At 55.3% G+C, this 17545-nt stretch overlaps 2 protein-coding genes across 8 annotated transcripts in view; one reads left to right on the top strand and one right to left on the bottom strand.

Moving 5' to 3' along the window:
• Positions 1–7967, top strand: part of LOC121446259 (equilibrative nucleoside transporter 4) — a 30720-nt gene extending 22753 nt beyond the window's left edge. For both annotated transcript variants that reach the window (XM_041648758.1, XM_041648757.1), the window contains exons 6-11: positions 80–154; positions 3189–3433; positions 4160–4301; positions 4397–4584; positions 5218–5458; positions 6821–7967. In XM_041648758.1, the coding sequence (XP_041504692.1) occupies positions 80–154; positions 3189–3433; positions 4160–4301; positions 4397–4584; positions 5218–5458; positions 6821–6963 (1034 nt within the window). In that variant the 3' untranslated portion in view covers positions 6964–7967. The remainder of the gene's footprint in view (positions 1–79; positions 155–3188; positions 3434–4159; positions 4302–4396; positions 4585–5217; positions 5459–6820) is intronic.
• Positions 7968–9669: 1702 nt separating this feature from the next.
• LOC121445102 (trinucleotide repeat-containing gene 18 protein) overlaps positions 9670–17545 on the bottom strand; it is a 92031-nt gene continuing 84155 nt past the window's right edge. For all 6 annotated transcript variants that reach the window (XM_041647102.1, XM_041647115.1, XM_041647107.1 and 3 more), the window contains 4 exons: positions 16125–17479; positions 12719–12955; positions 11896–11970; positions 9670–11170 (listed from right to left, as the gene is read on the bottom strand). In XM_041647102.1, the coding sequence (XP_041503036.1) occupies positions 10964–11170; positions 11896–11970; positions 12719–12955; positions 16125–17479 (1874 nt within the window). In that variant the 3' untranslated portion in view covers positions 9670–10963. The remainder of the gene's footprint in view (positions 11171–11895; positions 11971–12718; positions 12956–16124; positions 17480–17545) is intronic.

Here is a 17545-nt window from a genome sequence, read left to right as displayed (position 1 = left end):
AACACAGCACAGGAGGGCCACACTGCCTCTGCGTCAGCCAGTGGCAAATGGTATCTGACCACTTCCTCTCTCTCTTAAGTGCAGCAATCTAGCTTCTATGGCTACACGGGACTACTGCCCAAGAGGTACACACAAGGGGTGATGACTGGAGAGAGTGAGTACTGAGGCCCCCAAGGGGGCACAGTCTGGGGACCCTATCGGGCATGCCCTGGTTAGCGAGGTGGGTCAGGAATGGTGACTGTCCGTGGCGAGGGATGGACCACTGGGTGGGAGAGATGCGTGGGCACACCTGTGTGTGCCAGGGTTCTGGCGTGTAGAGTTCCTCTGGAGGATGAGAGTCGTAGTTCCAGTGAGCATGCGTGGCCTTTGTGTGGCTTTTCCCGGAGAGATGGAATTAAAAGTCTGTTCACTCCAGATAGGACACCATTGGTATACCAAAAAACAAACCAAACCAAACAAAAACGGTTCTACCCTGTCTAGCTTTGTGGCACTTTGTGGCACCTGTGAGTTTACTAGAGCTGACTTCCAGGAGTGTGATGGCTCAAGGACAGCTCCATCACTAAAGGACCCAGCCCCGGTGTGAACTTGGTAGAGCTGTGTCCCTGGGCTCCCTGCACAGCTTGTGGGTAGCTCTGCTGGTGGGAGACTTTCCTCTCCCCGGGATTGTTCCTGCTGGGATAACCCTGAGGAGGGGCTCTGAGAACCTGGTGGGGTCAGCTAGACTTCTGATCTGTAGTTCCTGAGTCTTCTGAACCTCTCCCCTCCTTTTTTAGGAGGGAGTGTTTCAATTTTAGGAATTTACAACTCTGTGTGTGTGTTTGCGTGAGCACCCGCACACACTCAAGATCAAGTCCTCCCCAGATCCCCGCCCCCATCCACCGCCAGCAGCCACCCTTGCTTATCACTCTGTTACTTAAACCCTTTTGTCTGCCGAGCCACATCCCAAATGCCCCTTTCTGATACACAGCACCCTTGCACAAGCCTGAAATTCACCCAGTGCTCAGCCCTCAAAAGGCCTCTGGATACGCCCTCCAGACAGACTCTGAGTGTGTCCCGTCCCATTTTCTGTTCCATAGTTAGTCACAATCCTGCCAGAAACGGGACCCAGCCATCATCCTCAGGGGCTGCTCCTTGCATCTCCTCTTTGGCAGCTTTCTGTAGGTTTCTTCTGCCATTCATTGCCTGAAGCATCAAACCACGCCACCTAGAGCCTACTTCTGGAAGGTGGCCAGCACACAGGTGGTTTTGCAAGTCAGCAGACTCTTTTTGTTGTTGTTGTTTTAAGAGAGGGTCTCATGTAGCCCAGGGTGGCTTCAAACTACATGGCCGAGGATGACCTTGAACTTCTGATCCTCCTGTTTCCAACTGCCAAGTGTTGGGATGCCAGGCTTGTGCCACCATACTCACTACCCAGGGTTGGGAGCGAACCCAGGATGTCGTGTATTTTTAACAAGCCCCCTACCAACTGAGCCACATTCCTAGCCCAAACCAGTAGTGTTTGTGATGGAATCTGTGAGGTTGGCCCATCAGGATGGTGTTGGTGTACTGACTCGGGACTGTAATGCAGTAGCCAAGATTTCCTCAGGACAAACTTGCTCAGAGCCCTGCCCGCCTTCATCAGCTCACGGTGGATGTGACTAGTCCTGCCCACACTGCTCTGCAGCTGTGGCTGAACTTGAGCAGAACTCCACCTGCTCTCTGCAGCAGCGCTGCCTGCCTTGACCCTGACACCCTCCTCCTGCTGGCCCTTGCTCTGGGGAAGGGGGTCCCCTCGGTATTTCACACACGCTCATGACCCTGACACTCCTGCTGGCCCCTGCTCTGGGGAGGGGAGCACCCTCAGTATTTCACATGCTTGTGAGTGACTCTTACTCACTTGGGGTGCTCACTCTTGGTCTGTGTGCCTGGCTCTCCAGTACTGCAGACCCCCTAACTTACCTGCTCCTCCCAGGGAAAGCTGCCCTGATCCTTCCCCTCTGCTCACATCCTCTGCCATAGTGTATGCCTTGTACCACTGATGTGTGCTTCCATGGCTCATCTGCCACAGTATGCACCCTGTACCACTGTCGTGTGTTTCCATGGCTTATCTGCCACAGTATGCACCCTGCACCACTGTCGTGTGTTTCCATGGCTCATCTGCCACAGTATGCACCCTGTACCACTGTCGTGTGTTTCCGTGGCTTATCTGCCACAGTATGCACCCTGTACCACTGTCGTGTGTTTCTGTGGCTTATCTGCCACAGTATGCACCCTGTACCACTGTCGTGTGTTCCCGTGGCTTATCTGCCACAGTATGCACCCTGCACCACTGTCGTGTGTTTCCGTGGCTTATCTGCCACAGTATGCACCCTGTACCACTGTCGTGTGTTTCCGTGGCTTATCTGCCACAGTATGCACCCTGCACCACTGTCGTGTGTTTCCGTGGCTTATCTGCCACAGTATGCACCCTGCACCACTGTCGTGTGTTTCCGTGGCTTATCTGCCACAGTATGCACCCTGCACCACTGTCGTGTGTTTCCGTGGCTTATCTGCCACAGTATGCACCCTGTACCACTGACGTGTGCTTCCATCGCTTATCTGCCACGGTATGCACGCTGCACCACTGTCGTGTGTTTCCGTGGCTTATCTGCCACAGTGTGTACCCTGCACCACTGTCGTGTGTTTCCGTGGCTTATCTGCGGCCTTACTCCATCAAGCCTGGGAAAGCAGGTCCTTGTGTTCACCTCAAGGCAGGACATCCAGCAGAACTCAGTGATACTGCCCATGGGGTGTAAGATGACAGGGTTGGGAGGGGGTTGGTGGGAGCAGCAACCGTCCTGGGGGAAGGGGAGCTGGAGCAGGCTGGCTGGATGGGTGCAGTGAGTCTCGAAGTGCAGCTAGTGAGATCAGATTCAGCTGGGCTGGGAGTGGGGAGACAGGGATGGGTAAGGGGCTGCGATGGTTAGGGGAGTACTTGGAGAGACGTTGGGGCCTTGGGCAGGATGAGCGGGTGGGGCCGTGTAGGATGGTGGATCGGGTACTGTGGATTGGGACTGGAGCATGGATGGATGGAGTGGATAGACACAGTGAGGAAAGACTGGTGGCCGATGGGATGGGATGGGATGGGGTAGGGATGGGACAAGAGACTGGCGGGGGGTGGCATGAGTGAAGGCGTCAGGAACGCTCAGTGGCCACTGCCTCCCCTCCAGGTACTGCAGGGGTGATGATCTCTCTGAGCCGGATCCTCACGAAACTGCTGCTCCCGGATGAGCGAGCCAGTACCATCATCTTCTTCCTGGTCTCCGCGGGGCTGGAGCTGCTCTGCTTCCTGCTGCACCTGCTGGTACGGCGCAGCCGCTTCGTGCTCTACTACACCACACGGCCTCGGGACAGCCGCCCCATCCGGGCAGGCTACCGGGTGCACCATGATGTCGCCTCAGGAGACATCCACTTTGTGAGTGCCGTGGCCTGGCGTGGCCTCCTTCTCCCACACAGGTGCCTGAAGAGTTCCTCGGTGACCCCATCTGTGGCCCCGTGATCTCGGGCTGCAGGCTTGCTTCCGTACTCTGGAACATTCATTCCATTCTGTGGCCTTTTCAGCCTTTCATGGCACCACGGGTCGTCTGTGGCCCTCCCTCAGCTGTGGCCTTCCACGTCTGCAGCCTGAGGCTCTCTTCAGCTTCTGTGGCCCACCTGCTAGGACACCCTGTTAGGACAATGGGAGGTGACAGTCTTTCAGCTGTGGCCAGGGAGAAGAGCCCAGGGTGTGTGGCAGATCCCCAGAACCTAATGGGGGAGAACTCCAGGGCCATGCAAGTGGGGTCCGAGGAAGTCAGGTAGATGGAAGGCAGGGAATCCTGGGATGAACTCCCTTCCGTCCCAGCACAGACCACTGCTGCAAGGGTGGCCTCAATACCAACTCCCTGAGTATCTGTGGTCTGGTTAAGCCAGTCCACAGTTCTGAAAAGCTAGAGTGCCCTCTGGTGGTTGCATGCTGCATACCACCTCCGTTCCCGCCCACCTCAGGGCTCAAAGTGCCGCCTGGGTGAGAGGACACAGGGCAGGTAAACATTGTCCCTCGATAAGGAAGTGCACACAGTAGGTGCTAACTGAATGACTGTGGCTCCACCATTTGCCCTGGGTACCTGGCTCACGACTCCTATCATTCCTTTCCACCCAGGAGCACCAAACCCCATCCCTGTCCAGCAGCAGGTCCCCGAAGGACAGCCCAGCCCATGAGGTGACCCATAGCAGCAGTGGGGCCTACATGCGTTTTGATGTGCCTCATCCACGAGTCAAACGGAGCTGGCCCACCTTCAGGGGTAAGCGTGAGGCACCATGGGGCCCAGTGGCATGTGTGGCTGCCCCTCCAAATGCAGAGACAGCATCGCCCTCTAACGCGCCTCGATTCCCCCAGCCCTGCTGTTGCACCGATATGTTGTGGCGCGAGTCATCTGGGCCGACATGCTGTCCATTGCGGTCACCTACTTCATTACACTGTGCTTGTTCCCTGGCCTGGAGTCCGAGATCCGCCACTGCGTGCTGGGCGAGTGGCTGCCCATCCTCGTCATGGCCGTGTTCAACTTGTCGGACTTCGTGGGCAAGGTGAGACACGGAGTGGCTCTGGGGAACCCCAGGAAGGGAGCAACCCCAGGCTGAGGGTCATGTGAGTTCCAGGTGGGGAGGGTGGAAGCCGTGGCATGTCACCATCTCTAACCCTGTCCTGTGTGGTGTAGTCCCTGCCTCGTGGTCACTAGTGGATCCCTCTGAGGATGGCACAGGCACGAGCTGCCAGCTGGGCAGCTCATCTGTCACACAAGTAGACGGGATTGGTGGTCAGGGCTGGCGTGGGACCCCAGCCACCCTGCAGCTCAATGAGCCATGTGTCTTTGTCGTCAGTTTTGCCATTTCTGTGTTTTATGACTTACGGAGGATGGAACCCAGGGCCTTACCCTTGTCAGGCAAGCGGTCTACCACGGAGCCACGCCCCCAGCCCCTCAGAAGTGCTCTAGAATCCCCGCGGTGAGGCTCTGGGAGCGTGGCTCAGCGGTAGAGTGCTCGCTGGCATATTCTCATCCTCCTTCACCAGTCCTGGAGGAAAAGAGGTTCAGGTGATTCGGAGGGCCTTGTGGAGTGCACTGGAGTCCCAGGTGCCAGGGACAGGATGCAGTTTGAGGGCCTGGTGGAGAGGCAAGCACCTGGCTAGGTGGCTGACCCCGTGCTCCCTGCTCTCTGCAGATCCTGGCAGCCTTACCCGTGGACTGGCGGGGCACCCATCTGCTTGCCTGTTCTTGCCTCCGCGTGGTCTTCATCCCTCTGTTCATCCTGTGCGTCTATCCCAGTGGCATGCCCACCCTCCGCCACCCCGCCTGGCCCTGCGTCTTCTCGCTGCTCATGGGCATCAGCAATGGCTACTTTGGCAGTGTGCCCATGATCCTGGCAGCCGGGAAAGTGAGCCCCAAGCAGCGGGAGCTGGCAGGTAAGATTCACTGACCTCAGAGACACCCAGGGCTCCCTCTTGATAGTCTGATGCCCTTCTAGCAAGGAAACTGAGACCTGGAGAAGCCAAGGACAGCCAGTGAGTGAGAAAATATATTTGGTCCCAAAGGTTAAGGAAGTTGTAGGTATAAGGACCTCTGTGAGTATTTTCTTTATTTCATTCATGCATTCATTCATTCACTAATTCTGCCGCGACACAGGGAGCCTGTTTGTCTAGCACTCTCCTAGGCTGTGGGGATGAATGCTGCCCACATCTGCAGGGTTACAGTCCTGAGTTGGAGACAGTCAATAAACACAGCAATAACAGATGTGGTGTGTGTCATGGTGCTAAGCCCTAGCGGTGACATCAGTTTGAGTAGTGGGGGCAGATGTAGGGACTGGGAGCTCTGATGCAAAGAGAACAATCTTGCAAGAACTTACTGAGGGGGTAGCTTCTGAGCAGAATCTTGGAGGAAGACATGAGGGAGACAGGTACAGGAAGCCACCAGGAATGACATCCAAGTAGAGGGAACCTTATGTGCAAAGGCCGTTAGGCATGGCTCGGTGGTAGAGCCCCTGCCTAGAATCCCCCAGTGAGGGGCTGGGGTGTGGCTCAGTGGTAGAGCCCCTGCCTAGAATCCGCCAGTGAGGGGCTGGGGTGTGGCTCAGTGGTAGATCCCCTGCCTAGAATCCCCCAGTGAGGGGCTGGGGTGTGGCTCAGTGGTAGAGCCCCTGCCTAGAATCCCCCAGTGAGGGGCTGGGGTGTGGCTCAGTGGTAGAGCCCTTGCCTAGAATCCCCACAGAGTGGGACTGGAGGTGTGGCTCAGTGGTAGATAATTGGCTTAGCTGTGAAAGGAGGCTACATATTCTGTCTCTAAGACTGGGAAGAAATAGAGATAGAGAGAAGAGAGAAAGAGAGGTAGAGGGGAAGGGAGAGGAAGGGGAGGAGGGGAGGAGGAATAAGGGAGGAGAATAGGGGAGGAAGGAAAGAGAAGGGCAGAGAAGTAGGCAAGGCCTAAGGCCCTCCGTTAGATCACTCCTAAAAGACCAAAAATGGATTCGAGACCAGCCTGGTCTACAAGAGCTAGTTCCAGGAGAGGCTCCAAAACCACAGAGAAACCCTGTCTCGAAAAACCAAAAAAAAAAAAAAAAAAAAAAAAAAAAAAAAAAAAAAGACCAAAAATGGAGACTGGGTTTCCAGGAGAGGAATGTTTAACCCAGGGCATCACAGGCTCCTGGACACTGACAGTTGTCACCATAGTGCACACCGGAGACGTCATGGCCACAGCGACTGGCTAGCACAGCGTGCCCTCAGCTCCCATGGCTATTCTTTGCCCCCCACTCAGGTTACTCTCGCCCACAGGAAACACCATGACCGTGTCCTATATGTCGGGGCTGACCCTGGGCTCTGCTGTGGCCTACTGCACCTACAGCCTCACCCGTGATGCCCACAGCAGCTGCTTCCAAACAGCTACCGCCAACGACTCCATTCCTGTCGGCCCCTGAGCTAGGCCCACCTGACCCTGCCCACTGCCCAGGGAGGGCTGCTCAGGCCAGCCACCCCAAGGCCTGAGGACCCTCCCCACCCCTGCCTCAGTGCCTACGGGGTCCTGGCCGCTCCTAAGCCACTAATGCCACCTCGCCACTTCATTCCAGTTGCCCGCTGCAACTGGAACTTGCCTTCACCACCCGGGGCGCTTCCTACCCCACGTTCTGTGTTTGCTCAGACATCTGCTCTTCACCCTCTATGTCCAGAGGCCCGACATCTGTCACGTCAGCGTGTTGGGGTCATTCAGACTCAAAGCCACCCAGAATGGCTGCCCACAGGTCTGAGTGACTCACTTCCCTACGACCCCACCGCAGGGTCTGCTACAAAGATCCATGGTCGTCAATGTGGTTTTTCACTTATTGGGTAGGTGGCACATTCTCATGAGTATTAGAAATCCAGAAGGGATGATTTCCATTCTGCACACACACACACACACACACACACTCACGCGCACAGATGCACATACGCACGCACGTGCACACACACACACGCACATCTGGAAACCTCATTCCTGGGTCTACACAGGCCTCCCATAGTCATAGCTACAGCGCTGACCTGGGTGCTCCCACCTGAGGTGGAGGACGTCCCCCACACCCACCCCTAGTGCACAGGCTAAAGGTCACACTTAACAGGGAAGTTCTCCATTTCCTCCCCAGCTCCACTCAACCTATCCATGATGCAGGGACAGCCGGGATGCACTCCTGACCTAGGCCACCCTGCCCCTGTTCGTTGAGAATCAAGTCATGACACTAGAAACCCTGGCAAGTGACAGCAAATTCGGGAGTAGGGCTGCCAGGTGGCAGGGCTTCTAGCCGAAGGCGGCTTTTGCTGAGCCAGGACACTTGCCTCTCCATACACTCTGGCCCCAGCTGTGACCACCCTGTTCCAACCCCTGCTGTGTCCCGTCTACCTGCGTGTCCTCTGACTACCGCACTGGCCATTAAAGATGGTAGAGACTGCCTACCGCTGTCCCTCGTGAGGTGTCTGTGGGGGGAGCGGTGGGAACTGAGCCACTGGGGCTGTGTGGGGAGATTGAAATGGGGTCCGGGTGGATTAAGTCTTCTCCACAGTGGGCAGACCTTTGTGATCCCGCCTGTGAAGCAGCCCCACCTGCCCTGAGCCAAGTGTTTTTAGAGCTGGTCAGGGGCCTGCTCTTGTGCCTAGTGCTAAGCATCTGGGGCTTGCACAGGCCGTGATGACCATTGGCCCCATGAGGATGGGGGAACAGATTTATCTGGCACACAGGAAGACCGGCTCAGTCTCAATGAGGGGAGTGGCTAGGTGCTGGCACTACCCATCTGGGGCCGGGACACGGGTTGCTCAAGGAATGGAGTCTTCCAGGTGCAGTCTCCAGCTCTGGTGACGATCTGGAGCTTGATCTCCCCCCCCCCCCCCCGTGTGTGTGTGTGTGTGTGTATCAGAGGAAGACATCCAGTGTCCACTGCCACGTGTCCTCTGCCTTCCTTACCATCTACGGTCGTTCAGCACACCTGCTTCTCAGAGTTTTAGGCTGGACAGGCTGGCCCCAAACCCCTGGAATCCACCTGCTACCACCGACTGGCCGTACTGATTTTTCTGAAATGAGTTCTGGGGATTTGAACTTGGTCCTCATGCCTGTATAGCAAACACTCTGACTCAGTAGGCCATGGCCCCAGGCTCGAAGTATCCTTTTACTATTCCCCAAGAAATGGGATTGGAAAATAGGGCCTCGGAGGAGGGCCACACGTTGTTCAACCATTGGGGGGGTCCTAGCTGGGTAGCCTGATGACTCTAGACCAGGGTGGTGGTGATACCACAGGAGGCCGCCAGATGGCAGGAGAGTCTGATTCTTCTCGCCCACCACACTGCTCAGTTTCCCTGCAACAAGTTCAACCTTAACCCTTGTCACCACCCCGCCCACTCTGTCCTCTTCCCCAGCTTTGACGTAGAAAAGCCCAGAAGGAGGGCTGCGGCTGTTCATGCAGATTCACACTTGCAGTTGGCCAGGGTCCAGTCCTTCAGCTTCCGCAGGCCCCAGAACTGTTACCGTGCCCAGACATAGGTGTGTGACCCTGACCCATCCAGGTGTGGGCTTAACCCCACAGGCCATCCTCCCTCCCCAACGCCAGCACTGCAATCCTGAGATCATCACCAGGCCTGTTGTTTTTCCGGGATGGGACTCAGGCAGGCAATTTACAGATGACCTCTCCATCCTGTAGCTCTTAAAATTTTTTTTAAAGATTTATATATGTTTTGCCTGCATGTATGTCTGTGCACCAAGTAATGTCTGGTCAGAATAGGGTGTCAGATCCTTGGAACTGAGTTACATACGGTTCTGAGCTTCCATGTGGGTGCTGGGTACTGAACCTGGGTCTCCTGCAAGGACAAGTTCTCGTAACGATTGGGTCATCTCTCCAGCCTCTAGCTCTTGAATTCTAAAAAAGAGACCACTCTGGCTTCGAGAACTTTCCAAAATACTTGACCAAGCTCACCTCTGTGCCTAGCTCAGCAGCTAAAGCTGCACCCTGAATTCTGCCACCGGCGTGTGGGGCCCCTGTCACTGAAAGGCAATGCCGTGTGGCTCTAGTCTTTGGACGCCTGCTCTAGGTCAAGGACCCTGTATCCTCCACCCCGATTTCACCATCCCAGGCTCCCAAATAAGCCACTCCAAGCCATAGTATTTTTCCAATTAAATTTTTTTCTTTTCTTTCTTTTTTTTTATGAAAAAGATCACACAGAATTTGCCAACAAACAAAATTCCAAAAGAAACGTTAAAAAAAAAAATCAGGAAACAGTAATTACCCCCCCACAAAACAAAACAAAACCGAAGTCTGGCTTTTCCTTCCTTCAAGATTGTCTGCTCAAAGCCTCCGGGGACCCCACTGGGGTCTGGCAGGCACAGGGGGCTGGTTAAGTGCTTCGGGCTGAGCTGGGGGCTGGGCTCGGGGCCCCTCCATCTGTCTCCATCTCTCGTCCATTTGGGGGCACATACAGTACACATGGCAGGGGTGAGGGTGCAGGGGAGTTGGGAGGCATGAAGCCGGTGCTGGACACTCACAATCTAACAGGAAATAAAAAATAATATTCTGCACGTCAGAATGTGTTTTTTTTATAATTTCATAGCTATTTTTCACAGTTTTAAAAAGTTTATATATATATATTTATATATATTTATCTTTATATATATAATTAAAAAGTTGACTCCATTTAAAGGTGTATGATACAGGGGCAGGCTACAATAAACTGTACAGGTAACCCTTTCGGATCCTCCTGGTGGAGGGGGCCGGGCAGGCCATGCCGGGCGTGGGCGCGGGTTTCAGCACCATTGGGGTTTTCTGTAGTGTAAGGGTCTGGGCTGGGGGGCCCACCAGGTATGGTGATGCTCCTGGGCTGCCCTCCCCTGCCTTGTTCCCCAAGTCCAGGCTGTCCTGAGAGGGTGGAGGCCGGGCATGCAGGCGCCCAGATGCCCAGTATGATTGGTGAAGCTGGCTGGCGTTGGGGCCCCCCGGCCCATGGTAGAAGGCCTTCAATGGGCTCCGTGCTGGGTGTGGTTGAACTCTATACCAAGCAGCAGGTTGGGTCCTTGGAACTCTCCCTCGCCCCATCCACAGAACCAGAAAGTCTACACAGACCCAGAGCTCGGAGGGCAGCCTCACCAAGCGCATACAAAGTGCTGGAGGGAAATCCCCTCTGAGATGACCCTGGCGGGACAGCAGAGCCGGACCCTGATAGCTAGAGAAGGGGAGGAGGTGTCTCAGCGCGAGGGCACCAGGGGATGACCAGAAAGGGTCTAGATGTGTGCACACACGTGCATGCATACGGGCACACACATGTACACACTCGCACTTGCCCGGGGCGTCCACCTTGGCCACATGCACACGCCCACGAGCACACTGGCATGCACACAACACATGGTCCCGCGCCATGGCAGTGGTGGGGAGGGGGGGGTCTCTGTGGGCCCCGCTTGGTAGGCGGCACTCAGCAGAGCACAGGCACGCCGTCCGTGGAGAAGATCATGCCTGTGGTGGGCTCATAGGTGCCCGCGAGGTAGTACAGGCCCTCGCTGTCCTGGTATTTCTTGGTCTTCAGCATCTGTTCATACTGCTCCAGGCCCACCACCAGGCACTTGTGGGACACTGTCTGAACGTCGTTCTCATCCACATGGGAGGACTGGTACAGGGCACGCTGTGGGGACACAGTGTAGGTGTTAGGGGCTGGAGGGAGCCCTCCTGGATCCGGGGGACTCTGGGATGCTTTAAAGGTGCAAACCAGAAGAGCATTATAGAGAGATGGAAAAATGGAAATAAAAAGAGACGGAGCAAAAGATGGAGAGATAGAGACCACAAGATAGAGAGGCAGAGATTGAGAGAGACCAAGGGACAATGACAGAGACAGAGACCAAGAGAGATGAAGAGATGGCAGGAGGAGACAGTGCCCACAGATAAGAATGGACAGGACGGTCTGTGCTGACTCGAGTCAAGGTCCTCATCTTCAAAGCAAGTAATGAGGACCCAAGTTCAGAACCCACAGAGTCCATATACGTAGCAGGTGGGCGTAGTAGCCCACCTGTAATTTCAGCCTCGGAAGACAGAGACAGGACCTCTGGAGCTAACTGGCCAGTAAGATCTGGGTTTGATGATCAGGGAAGACTCCCAGTGCCAACCATGAGCCTCCCCATGTGAACACTCACATTCACAGACACACAGAAAAGAAATAAAGATGAGAGAAGCAACAGAAGGAAAGAACAGATGTGCCTCTAAATGATACTAGGAGGCACCGAGCCAAAGGCAGAGTCACTGAGTAGGGGGGTAGAGAAGGGGTCCCCAGTAGCTCGGAGCCACAGACACAGAGGGAGAGGCTTGAAGGGGCAGAGCCTGCACCCCAGCACCAGCCCGCTGCTGCCGTCTTACCTCCATGAAGTCCTTTCTCTGGCTGGAGGCCCGCAGGGCTGCGGGGAGACTGCGCCCCGACTTCTGGTCCCAGTGCTGTGGGGACAGAGGAGGGGATGGGGGTCAGCAGTCTGAGCTTTGTTTTGCCACCATCCTGAGATTTCAGGTCGGCAGACTACACCAGCTCCCCTGAACTCAACCTCCCCACCTGTAGGGGCCACTGTTCTCAGCACCCAGATGCCCAACCTCAAACTGTGTGATGGTGTGTATGTATGTATGTACTTATTTTTTTATTGGCTTTTTTGAGACAAGGTTTCTCAGTAGCTACGGAGTCAGTCCTGGAACTCACTCTGTAGACCAGGCTGGCCTCGAACTCACAGAGCTCTGCCTGCCTCTGCTTCCAGAGTGCTGGGATTAAAGGTGTGTACCACCCCTGCCCGGCAATAGTTTTTAACTGTCAATTTGACACAATCTAGTGTTATCTGAAAGAGTCTCAGTAAGGTACGTCTAAGTGGGTTGGGTTGTGGGCACATGTGCTGGGGACCATCTTGATTTTGTTAGTTGAGGTGAGAAGAGCCTGCAGGGAACCGTGGACTGCAGGAGTAGAGGAAGTAAGCTGAGCACTAGGTATGAAGGCATCCATTCTCTCTGCCTCAGCTGTGGCTGTGATAGGACCAGCTGTTCCCACATAGGTGGACGGTTACGTAAAGCCACCAGCTAAAAGAAAACCCTTTGTCCCCTGAGCTGCTTTCTGTCAGGGTGTTTTAGCACAGCAACACAAATGAGACACCACGGGTCGGCCTTTACAGACCAGACTCTCGGTTCCCAGCAGGGAAAGGCTCACCTGGCCCTCGTGGAACTGTTTGCCCGGGCTGGTTTCTTCTGGATGGTAGAACCACTTGACGCGGACCACCATGTTATTGCCCCAAGACTCCCACATGCTCTGGATCCGGCCAATGTAGGGCAGGTTGGGGCGGCCGGCCGAGAGGAAGACCGCACAGTCCCCGATGCGGATCATCTCCTTGCCTCGGACGATGGCTTTGTAGAAGAGTTTGCGAGCCTTGCCCTTCATGCCTCGCCGCTGTGGGATGGACGGATTAGTCAGGGACCAGAGCCCAGCACTGTGCCCAGCCATCCCACCAGCCAGGCCCTGTCTGGGCAGGCCTGGATCCCCTCATCCTAAGTCACCTGCCACCAATCCTGGGGGTCTTCATGGAAGGGACGCCTTAGCTTGAGTCTGAAAGCCCCAACCTCACCCCGAGTTCATACACTGAGGGCTTAATGACCGGCTGGTGGTGCTACTAAGGGAGCAGAACCCTTTAAGAGCTGGCGCCTAACGGGAAGTAAGCAGGTCACAGGAGGTACAGCCTTAAAGGGTCTATCAGGCCTCTGGTTCTTTCCCGTTTCCTGGCAGCCAAGAGGTGAGCAGGTTTGTTAGCCACGTGCCCTGATGTAGCGCAGACCCAAGCAATGGAGCCAGCGGGTGGCAGGTGGACACAATGAGCCACACAAACTTTCTTTACAGCGGGATGATCTCAAGTGTTCTCTCACAGCAACAAAAGCTGTCCACTACACCCCTACTCCTCCTTGTCTTTAGAGGGAGTTACGTGTGTGCATGCAGGTGTACGTGTGACGGCCACAGGTGTCTTTCTCTATTGCTCCATCTTATCTATTTTTTTTTCAAAAGCTGGCTTTGTTTATGTGCACGTGTGTGCGTGCAGATGTCCACAGAGGTGAGAGGAAGGTTTCAGATCCTCTGGAAGTGAAGTTACAGGCGTTTGGGAGACGCCAAAGGAGGTGCTGGGATTTCAACTCTGGGCCTCCTGACTGAACACCAACTGCTCTAGTGACACCTGGGCCGTTTCTCCCGCCCCTGAACCTTTTTCCTCCTTTTTTCTTTCTTCTTTCTTTTCTTTTTTTGAGACAAGGTCTCACTATGTAGCCCTGGTTGGTCTCGAACCCACAGAGATCCGCCTGCCTCTGCCTCCCGAGTGCTGGGATAAAGGCGTGTGCCGCCATCCGTGGCTCCACGTTGTTTTGTTTTTTGAGACATTATCTCGCTGAACCTGGAATTCATCAATCTGCCACTGACAACTCAGGAGGGATGGGAGAGGGGAGGGACAAAGAAAGTGCCCCTTCCCAAACAGACCCAATCTGACATTACTGTACCCCTACCTCTCCAGCCTCACTGAACCTAGGAACCGACACAACACAAGCCAGGGGCTCCTCAAACCCTGAGGGAGGTCACTGTTAACTCCCAACACCTAAACCTGCTAGGGGGACACAAGTGGGGTAGGCAGAGAGTCCAACAGATAGGGGCATCTCCTCAGAGCTGTTTACACAGCCCTGAGCACCCTGATCTAGGCACCTGGACGCTAAGAGCAAAGCCAGGGTGGGTCTGTGGATAGGGAAACCCACACATGAGCCTAGTTACTAAGAGTTCCCAAAGGCTCTAGATTGTCTTGGCTGTCCAGGATGGGGTTACCAGGAAGTGGTGAGGGCACAGCAAGGCGGGGCTAGCAAGGTTACTGAGGTCATTAAGGTTACTAGGTCACTAGGTCACTAAGGTATGTCCTCAAGAGAATTCAAGGCCTAGGACTCTCCCTCCGCCTTGCTTCCTGGTCATGGTGTGAGAAGTTTATCCCCACATATGCCTCTTCACTAGGGCACCCAGCACTTCACCAGGAACCAGAGTGAATGGTGCCTAGCACTGGTCCTGGTGCCCGGTCAGTAGAGTGTTCACCCTGCATGCATGAAGCTCTGGGTTCCATCCTCAGCATGTCATAACCCGGGCATGGTTGTACATGCCTGTAATCCCAGCACCCAGAAGGCAGAGGCAGAAATTCAAGTTCATCCTTGGCTAGACAGAGGGTACTTTGTTACTGGGAGGGAAAGCTGAGCGACATTGGTGCTCGGGTCCTTTCTACCCACAGGTACTGGGTGGGCTGCTGATCAGGAGGGCTGTTAACCATACCCCACATGGAAGCATCTAGTACAGCTACTAACGACACCTCCACCTTGCCCCACATATACTGCATATATGTACATGTGGACACGCGTGACTTTATTCCTGTGTGTTCCTATGCACAGCGTTCATGTGTCCATGATCTATCTATCTGTCTGTCTTTTTTTTTTTCATGACAGGGTTTCTCCGTGTAGTCCTGGCTGTCCTGGAACTAGCTCTGTAGAACAGGCTGGCCTCGAACTCACAGAAATCTGCCTGCCTCTGCTTCCCGAATGCTAGGATTAAAGGCATGAGCTACCACCACCCGTCTCTAAAGTCTATTTATGATAGTTATTTTTCTCATTGCTGATCAAATATCTGACAGATTTTAAAAGAATGAAAGAAAAAAAGACTTAAAAAAAGAGAAGAGTTACTTCTGGCCCATGTTCTCAGAGGATCTAGTCCATGGCTGTTTGACCCTGTGTGCTCGAGCAGAACACAGGGTAAGGAGAGGATGTGGCGAACGTAAGCTGTTCACGTCACAGCTGACCAGGAAGACAGGAAACAATCAGCAACAACAGAGACTCCAGATCCACCCCTTAGTGGCTTACTTCCCCTAGCCAGGGACCACTTTCCACAACAGCGGACATGGTGCCGCGCCAGTGGGTGCAGTGTGTGGTTGGTGGGAGTGGCATGGGGTTTGGCACTCTGCTATTCAGCACATAACAGCACCCGTACACGCACCATTACGGGCCTGAATGTACACCCGTGTGAGCACTTGGTGCCTCTGCACAAGTAGGCGTGGGCACATGTGTACACATGTATGTGTACTTTTTGTACACGTAGGTGGGTGGATGATAAGACGGTGAGGATGGGGAGTGCTTGGAACCTGCTTCTGGAAGGCCAGCCCTGACCGTGAGAGTGGAGGCGGGACCCATGACCCCTGCTACCACACACAGGATAGTTCAGGGGCTACACAGGGTTGAAGCCAGGCAAAGTTGCTAAGACCCAGCCTGCACTTCTCTGAACGTGAGGTTTATAAGCTGTTGACACTGAGGCAGGAGCGATGACAAGCAGGCTAGCTGCCAAACAGCTTGGGAGCGTCCTTTCCAGCTGGAGCACCACAGGAGGGCCTGTGTGGGTCCCTGCAGTGTCCACACTGGAGTCCCAAAGGGAAGGCTGTGGAACAGGCTGGGCAGGGACACAATACAGGACATGGATTCTGGACTAAATGAATTTTGGAACCCAGGGTGTTTTTACGTAACTCAAGGCTACCCCCATCTACAGCTCCCTTCTAGGAATTTACCTGGGTGGGCTTGCCAAACCACTTCCAAAGCTGCCTGGCGGGTAGGAAGGCAGCGATTTTCGGCCGGTTCTCTACGGATGGCAGACGCTGCCGCTTGGCTAGTTCCTTGGTGGTGGGCAGGTGCACACCTTCTCTCTTCTTGGGTCGGCTCTTGGCCCCAGCCCCAGCCTGGGACTTGGGTTGCAGAGTCTGCTGGGGCTGGGGCGGGGGCTGGGGTGGAGGCTGGGCAGTGGGGGCTGCCTTCTTGCCCGGGGAGTGAGCTGAGGAGCGTGCCTTGCTAGGTGGCTTGGACACCTTGGTGGGAAGCGCTGGCTGTGTGGAGGGACCCGCTGCAGGTGCAGGGGCCGCTTCATCATCTGAGCTGCAGGATGAATCCTCGTCTGTGGTGGAAGAGGAGGAGGAGGAGGAAGAGGAAGAAGAAGAGGAGGAGGAAGAAGAGGAAGAGGAGGAGGATGAGGAGGAGGAGGAAGAGGAAGAAGAGGAGGAAGAGGAGGAAGAGGAAGAGGAGGAAGAAGAGGACGAGGAGGCAGGAGAGGATGCCCTGGAGCTGGCGGCACTGCAGGTCCGACCCCCTGCACCCCGGCCGTCTTCCCTGCTCTTCTCGGTGTCCTCTTCGCCTTCTGTTTCGGAACCGCTGCTGCTGCTGCTGCTGCTGCTGCTGCTACTACTACTACTGCTGCTGCTGCTGCTGCTGCTGCTGCTGCTGGTCTCTGACTCCTCAGCCCCATCTTGTTCAGCCTGGGTCTTGTCCGGGCTATTGGAGTTGCCAGGATCCTCTAATGGAAGCCCTGACCCAGGCTCCTGAGTGAGGTCTCCCTCCAGAGTCTTGGGCCAGGTGGCCTTGGATTCACCGTTGCCAACAGCTGGTGGGTAGCTACCCAGGCTGAGCAACCCCGTGGACTCCGGCCAACCCCCGGGCCCTGGATCTTCCCGCAGGAGCAGGGCCTCTTTGGCCTTCTTGCTTTTAGGGGACATGACCCCTTCATGGTCCAGTTTGACAAGCAGTTCATTCTCTTCCCCTGGCCTCCGGGGACCTTTGGCGCCTGACCCCTCAGCAGCCCGAGCCTTCTTGGGTTTGGGGCGAGTGGCAGGCATGGTAACAGGCATATTGATGAGTGGGGTTGCAGCAGGGGCTGGTAGCTCCCCAAAGGGCTCGGGAGCTGAGCAGCTGGAGAAGGTGGGTGGCATGGGGCTGGGTTGTGCAGAGACTGAGCGAGCTTTGGGGGCTCTTGCCCGCTTGTCCACTGGTTCCGGGGGACTCTTCTTGGAACTTGGGGTGTTGATGGGCTCCAGGGCCAAGGGAGCACTGGGTACCTCATCCGCAGCTACCCCCTCCTCCAGCACAGCAGCTCTGTCTGATAGAGAAGACAACTAGAGGTCAAAGGTAGGGAATGATGGAAGAGAGGCAGGACTTCCTGCTG

This window comes from Microtus oregoni, unplaced genomic scaffold, assembly GCF_018167655.1.
Source record: "Microtus oregoni isolate MIOR12 unplaced genomic scaffold, Mior012 000003F_ref0000135, whole genome shotgun sequence".
Classification (NCBI taxonomy): Eukaryota; Metazoa; Chordata; class Mammalia; order Rodentia; family Cricetidae; genus Microtus; species Microtus oregoni.
Note: the sequence above shows the minus strand (reverse complement) of the source record. Positions and strands in the feature narration are given on the sequence as shown.